Here is an 8,030-nt window from a genome sequence, read left to right as displayed (position 1 = left end):
CCCAGGGGAATTCTACCAAACACTTAAAGAAGAATTAATACCTATTCTCCTGAAACTTTTCCAAAAAATAGAAATAGAAGGAAAACTTCCAAACTCATTTTATGAGGCGAGCATTACCTTGATCCCCAAACCAAAGACCCCATCAAAAAAGAGAATTGCAGACCAATGTCCTTGATGAATATGGATGCAAAAATTCTCACCAAAATATTAGCCAATAGAATTCAACAGTACATTAAAAGGATTATTCACCACCACCAAGTGGGATTTATTCCTGGGCAACAAGTTTGGTTCAAAATGCGCAAATCAATCAATGTGATACAGTACATTAATAAAAGAACAAGAACCTATGATACTCTCAATAGATGCTGAAAAAGCATTTGACAAAGTACAGCATCCTTTCTTGATCAAAATTCTTCAAGTGTAGTGATAGAGGGTACATACCTCAATATCATCAAAGCCATCTGTGAAAAACCCACAGCGAATATTATTCTCAATGGGGAAAAACTGAGAGCTTTTCTGCTAAGGTCAGGAACATGGCAGGGCTGTCTACTAACACCACAGCTATTCAACATAGTGCTCGAAGTCCTAGCCTCAGCAGTCAGACAACAAAAAGAAATAAAAGGCATCTGAATAGGGAAAAAAGAAGTCAAACTCTCACTCTTGGCAGATGATATGGTACTTTATGTGGAAGACTCAAAAGACTCCACTCCATAATTGCTAGAACTCATATAGGAATTCAGTAAAGTGTTAGGATGTAAAATCAATGCACAGAAATCAGTTTCATTTCTATATAACAACAGCAAAACAGAAGACAGAGAAATTAAGGAGTTGATCCCATTTACAATTGCACCCAGAACCATAAGATACCAAGTAATAAACCTAACCAAAGAGGCAAAGAATCTGTACTCAATAAACTATAAAATACTCATGAAAGAAATTGAGGAAGACAAAAAGAAATGGAAAAACATTCCATGCTTATGGATTGGAAGAACAAATATGGTGAAAATGTATATGCTACCTAGACTGATCTACACATTTAATGCAGTCCCTGTCAAAATACCATCAATTTTTTCCAAGGAAATAGAACAAATAATCCTAAAATTTATATGGAGCTAGAAAAGATTCTGAGGGGCGCCTGGGTGGCACAGTGGGTTAAGCCTCTGCCTTTGGCTCAGGTCATGATCTGAGGGTCCTGGGATCGAGTCCCACATTGGGCTCTCTGTTAAGCAGGGAGCCTGCTTCCCCCTCTCTCTCTGCCTGCTGCTCCGCCTACTTGTGATTTCTCTCTCTGTCAAATAAATAAGTAAAATCTTAAAAAAAAAAAAAATAGAAAGAAAGAAAAGACCCTGAATAGCCAGAGGAATGTTGACAAAGAAAACCAAAGTTGGCAGCATCACAATTCCAGACTTCAAGTTCTATTACAAAGCTGTCATCATCAAGACAGTATGGTACTGACACAAAAAAAAAACCAGACATATAGATCAATGGAACAGAATAGAGAGCTGAGAAATGGACCCTCAACTTTATGGTTAACTAATCTTCGACAAAGCAGGAAAGAAAGTCCAATGGAAAAAAGACAGTCTCTTCAATAAATGGTGTTGGGAAAATTGGAGAGCCACATGCAGAAGAATGAAATTGGACCATTTCCTTATACCACACAGAAAAATAGACACAAAATGGATGAAAGACCGTAATGTAAGACAGGAATCCATAAAAATCCTTGAGGAGAACATAGGCAGCAACCTCTTTGACCTCAGCCACAGCAACTTCTTCCTAGATACATCACCAAAGGCAAGGGAAGCAAGGGCAAAAATGAACTACTGGGACTTCATCAAGATCAAAAGCTTTTGCATAGCAAAGGAAACAGTCAACAAAACCAAAAGACAACCAACAGAATGGGAGAAGGTATTTGCCAATGTCTTAATCAGATAAAGGGCTAGTATCCAAAATCTATAAAGAACTATAAAGATCTATAAAGAACAAACTCAACATCCAAAGAACAAATAATCCAATCAAGAAATGAGCAGAAGACATGAACAGACATTTCTGCAAAGAAGACATCGAAATGGCCAACAGACACATGAAAAAGTGCTCCACATTACTCAGCTTCAGGGAAATACAAATCAAAACCACAGTGAGATACCGCCTCACACCAGTCAGAATGGCTAAAATTAACAAGTCAGGAAACAATAGCTGTTGGCAAGGATGCAGAGAAAGGGGAATCCTCCTACACTGTTGGTGGGAATGCAAGTTGGCGCAGTTACTCTGGAAAACAGTATGAAGGTTCTTCAAAAAGCTGAAAACAGATCTACACTATGACCCAGCAATCGCACTACTGAGTATTTACTCTAAAGATACAAATGTAGTGATCTGAAGAGGCACCTGCACCCCAATGTTTATAGCAGTAACGTCCACAATAGCCAAACTATGGAAAGAACCCAGATGTCCATCAGCAGACGAATGGATAAAGAAGTTGTGACATACACACACACACACACACACACACTGGAATACTACGCAGCCATCAAACCCCCCAAATCTTCCAAATTGCAGTGATGTGGATGGAACTAGAGGGTATTGTGCTAAGTGAAATTAGTTAATCAGAGAAAGACAACTATTATATGACCTCTATGATATAAGGAGTTTGAGAGGCAGGGTGGGGGCCATGGAGGGTAGGGAGAGAAAAAAGAAAGAAGATGGGACTGGGGAGGGAGACAAACTATGAGACTCTTTATCTCAGGAAAGAAGTTGAGGTTTGCTGGTGGGTGCGGGGGTAGGGATAGAGTGGCTAGGTTATGGACCTTGGGGAGGGTATGCACTATGATGAGTGGTGTGAATTGTTAAGACTGATGATTCACAGACCTGAAGCAAATATTATATGTTAATTTAAAAAAATTAAAAATTTTAAAAATTTAAAAATTAAAAAAAAAAACACATGAAAAAACACCAAAACTCATTAGGATGATCCAATAATTAAAAATAATTGATATTGGGGCACCTGGGTGGCTCAGTTGGTTAAGCAACTGCCTTTGTCTCAGGTCATGATCCTGGAGTCATGTGATCAAATCCCACATCAGGTTCCCTGCTCAGTGGGGAGTCTGCTTCTCCCTCTGCCCCTGTACCCTCTCATGCTCTCTCTCTTTCATTTTCTTTCTTTCAAATAAATAAAATCTTTTTAAAAAATAAGTGATAATTTTGGGTTAAGTTTATTTTCAAGTGTTTATTCCAGAACATAAAACAAAACATTTCTATTTCCCTGTTTCTCTCTTACAGCTTTTGAGAAGACTAAAACAATTATTCATGTATTTGCATTAATAGTAAGCAATCCATCTATCTTATGGGTTGTACATTGCATTTCAGTACAGTGTTGTCTGCTAATAATATAGCAAATTATTTTTATTATACTGTCTGGGAAGGATTAAAATAAATAATATAGAAATAATTTAACAAATCTTTGTGGAATACCTATTATATTCCAGGTTTGGGAACATAAAAATAAATAAATGGTCCCTGCCTTCAAGAAGCTCACAGTCTAACGGGGGAGACAAACAAAACAGACAATTTAATGTGGTAGACAGCTTTAAGAGTGGTATGTACACAGAACTACGGGAACTCTATTGAAGGTCACTTAATCCAGAATGGTACAATATAGGGATGATTTCCAGGTAAAGAGGGTAAGTTTTACAAGAAAATTTGCCAAGAAGAGAGTTGGGTGGGTGGGAGGTGAGAGGAATTTCTCTAGAAGGGATTGTTAATTATTCTTAAAGATGGCACTTCAAGGCCCCTTCTAGTTGATCCTCACCTGCTTGATCCAACAAGGGGCATTTGTATAGAGTGAGGCATCTTTCTGATACTGTGTGTCTTTTTAAAATACAGCTTCCATGGATTATTCTTTTTTGTGCTATGGAGCACAATTAAAAAGAAAATGCTATACTAACTAGTTTTATAGATACTTTTTTTTTTTTTTTAAACCATGGTGCTAACCACAGATTCAGAATGAACAATCTGGTAGAGTAAGTACCATACAATCTACTTTTAAGAAAAAGAGAACAAAACTTAAACTGAAGGTTCCTGGAGAGCTATAAACTCCAACAAGTCAGGTATATGGGGTTCTCTAAAATAATATATATATTTTTTTCTTTGAAATGTGAGGAAAACAAAAAGGACCTCAAGTCCTTTGTCTTGGTTATCTACCAGTAGTACACTAGATGGTGCTAAAAGGTTGTTAGAAAGAAAGCTTTTGCCAAGAAAAACTGGCAGTTCAAGTGTTCTGGAAACTTTCCATATGTCCCTGAGAGCAGTTCTAGGTCAGTAGGCAAGTGATGGGAATCTTACTCTCACAAGTTTTAGCCTTCTGGTCAGATTAATTTTAAACTAAACCTCAAGTTTAGTACATTTTAAGATGGGCTCAGTGTTTGACAATTCAATCTGATTGCACTGAAATGGACATTTTAAAGTTATCCAAATATAAATTATACTCTACATTTAAACATGTTGTGATTAATTTCATTTAGATAGTCTTCCTAGTGGTCTACTTCCTGTTATGAGCCTAATTAGGTCTACTACTGAATGAATCTCTAATCAGTTTCTTGAAATGGTTTTCTGAATTTTTGAATTACTACTCAGTAGAAAATACGAATCAACTCTCGTCATTAAAGTAGTGCAATATGCTGTTATAAATACATGAAGCAACACATTTTGAAATCACTCCATCAGTATAGCATTTCCTACACAGACATTTCATGATTTTTTTATCTTACAATAAAACCAGAAAAATTTTTTATGAAAGTGCAGAATAAAAACAAAGTTTGACTTTCATTATTTTCTACTTAGTTTTCTTCTAAATGTTAAACATTAAAATGGTAAACAACAACAAAAAAAATGAACCTAAGAGTCATTTTAGTTTCAAAGTCTCAAAGTTATAAGATCTTGGTAATTTTTCAGCTTTTCTTTCCAGTTCTGCTTCTAGAATTTCCCCCCATGTATCTACATCCATTGGGTACATGATTTTTTCTGGTAGGCTCAGAGGAGAACATATGTTGCTGTATCTGCCACTTAGCCATTCGTGTTTCACTTTACTCTTCTGGTAATTCCTCAGTAGTGTTACCTGAAAGAGGTAAATCATCATTGTTAAAGAATGTAGTAGGTAGTGAGTTTGTTTAAAACCAGAGGAGTTGGTTGACAGGGCTGAAAAGAATATTAAGTATTTACACTGATAAACACATATACTAATAAATGTGTTGTGTGTGTATGCTTACATGTGGGCATATGCATACAGGTACACATGCAAGGAGAGCCACAGAGTTTGCTGTGAGTTTTGGATAAAGTAGAAGGAAGTAGCTAACAGAGGAATATGCCCAAATTTAGGATTAAAAAAAAATGTAAAAGAATGGACGGGATGGTTTGTAAGAGAAGAGTAACTTCAAAAGCCAACACACTCTGTATGCCACTCTGTCTAGTAAATCCTACCTCCTCATGCAGAAGGTGGAGTTGGCCTACCACCACATTGTCAAAAACACTACAGACTACAAAGACTAAACTTATTCTCCAGGAGTATCCACTTTCTAGATCATCGTCTATTTCTCTTTGGCATACAGTTCCTAGAGTCAAGCAATGAGGTTTCCGCAAGGAGTCACTGTTTCTTACTATGTTATTCCAGCTCTTGCAGGTTAGTGAAGCCCTGCACAGACTCCCAATGTCTAGCTGACTGAAAATTTTAAAAGTAACTTCTGGAGGTAGCAGTTCAACAAAGTTATTTTGAATCTTTTTTTTTTCCTTCTCAGCATCCACAGAATTCAATTCTATGCCAGAAATTCTTGAATTATGGTTCCTCTCGGAGTTTTTCTGCATAGCTTGATGTCTTAGCAAATTATCCTCATGTGTAACCTAAAAGGCAAAGTTTAAACATGCTCAGTCTCTTCAGATCAAACTACAGAACCTACTCTGAGCCAGATACATTCTGGGTATGATTTAAAGAATCGTAATTTTCTTGAGTTTTTCAATCTGTAAAATGGGGCCAATGATGCATCTCTCCTGTGTGTTCTTACAAGGATTAACAGAGGATTAACAAGGATTATGTGTAAAGCACCTAGCTTCACATCTGAATTGCACATGGGAGGAACTCAACACGTTACTTCCCTTCTTCTTTTTAAATGTTTTTGGTAAATGGGTTTGTTTCTAAACATTTGTTTTTCTCCTCCCAAAGAACATTAGCTAATAAAGAGAAGTGATTCTTTACAGACTATAATTTGAATTTAGTAGTAGAAATGACTGTTGTAGGAGCATATTTGATTATAAGCATTTGCCCAAAATATTTCTGAAAATGCGTATGATTCAATTCTCTTAAACTTCTGAATAGTTGTCTGTGGGAACTGATGCCTTGTCATTACGTTCTTTATCTACACTTTGTGACTTAATCATAAATCTGATGTACTTTTGTAGCATATATAATGATTTATCTACTAGTAGGTAGGTGCTCACAGTCAACATAAATAATACCTGAAATAGACAAGAGGTCAAAGTCCAGGTTACAATGATAACACAAGGACTCAAGTATTCAGTTCAGATTAGTGTTTTAGAAATGGCCTCTTGAAGCTATCCTACATGCATAATTATGAACTAAGAAGTCATTGAGGCCATAAAGCAACAGTAACAACTATAAACAATGTTTATGATTCAGCTAGGTACAACATATAATTAAAGATTATATATATATATATATATATATATATATATGGATATATATATCCAAAATCAGTTCAAAGCACGGGGCTATTTTTGCATATAAAGACAGCTCATATTACTTAAAATCAGCTTATTCCATATTGTACTTCCTTTTATAATGGGGGGGGTGACAATGCAGGAGGAGGGGTTTGTTAAATACTTCTTTTTAATGATTATTAAATACTTCTTTTTAATGATTATTTTTAATGATTATTATGTTTAATACTTCTTTTTAGTGATTATTCCCTTTTCTAGACCTGTTACTCACCTATGTTTCTGGACTTGCCAAGGCCACAGTTGCTCCCATTCATTTGGTTGTTTATGATCCGAATTGGCTATGGTGGTTAGAATTTTAATGTCTCTGCTCAACAGAGGACTTCCTCTCGAAGTTTTGGGGAAGTGAGGAAGCAAACTGATAGAAACAAATTCATGAGTCAAGAACAAATTTTTGCCAGGGAACTCATCACTCCCCGTCAATAGAAACCAAGCCAACCTACTATATTCTTGAAAAAAAAAAAAAATCTCATATTAAGAGAACATTACCATGCGTTTAGACATTTGTTACTTTTCCCGGAATCTCAATGGAGAATAAAATGCGTCCTCTCGTTATTGTTCTTCCTCATGAGGCAAATTAATTTTTTGAATTTAACAGTTGGGGGTGCCTTGGTGAGGTTCCTAAACTTCCACTAGGCATCTTCTTCTAAGTCCAGTTTTGATTGGATACCTGGACAACTATCCCTCTTCTGCCACTTCTTCTTCCTGAACCATACTATGCTGAATTACCTTTCTATTTGGATAAGAGCTCGTCCCTTTTCAGGTGTCACAGGGAGCAAGCGATCGGGAGGCAGCGCAGATCAACCCCACGGGTCGGAAGGAATGACCCACATCCCACTGAGCCACCCTCCTTGAGGGTCTCGCGCAGGGTGCAGCTGCCCGAGTCCCAGGAACACGGAGCAATGACAAATAAGCGACGATAACAACCGTCAGCACCGACTGTCACCGCAGTTCCAGAGGGCTGAGCAGAGGCTGACTGAGCAGAGGCTGACTGAGCAGAGGCTGAGCTGTCCAGACGTGGGCTGGAAGGGAAGACCCTCCTACCTCCAGTGCCACCGTAGCTCCACCGGCGAATTAACTCCTTTGGAATTCGAATCCTTCGCCATAGTCCCTTCAGTCCCGCCCTCTGCTGGCCCCGCCTTGCTGACTCGGATTTCGCACAGGCGTAGAGAGAAGCGCGCGTTGCCTTTTGGGAGTGGTAGTTTTACCAGGGTGCCTCAGTTCAACAAGAGAGGAGAAGGAGACGTCAAGGA

The 8,030-nt window shown here is 37.6% G+C and overlaps 1 protein-coding gene across 1 annotated transcript; it reads right to left on the bottom strand.

The window, feature by feature from the left end:
* Positions 1 to 3,193: 3,193 nt before the first annotated feature.
* Positions 3,194 to 8,005, bottom strand: FBXO48 (F-box protein 48). Its single transcript, XM_082744134.1, is given in 5 exon segments — positions 3,194 to 4,936; positions 4,938 to 5,107; positions 5,545 to 5,886; positions 6,992 to 7,135; positions 7,822 to 8,005. Coding segments are annotated over 3 exon segments (507 nt in total). The 5' UTR covers positions 5,851 to 5,886; positions 6,992 to 7,135; positions 7,822 to 8,005; the 3' UTR covers positions 3,194 to 4,905.
* Between the last annotated feature and the right edge of the window lie 25 nt (positions 8,006 to 8,030).

This window comes from Mustela nivalis, assembly GCF_964662115.1.
Source record: "Mustela nivalis genome assembly, chromosome: 8".
NCBI classification, from domain to species: domain Eukaryota; kingdom Metazoa; phylum Chordata; class Mammalia; order Carnivora; family Mustelidae; genus Mustela; species Mustela nivalis.
This window is presented reverse-complemented; position numbering and strand designations above follow the sequence as displayed.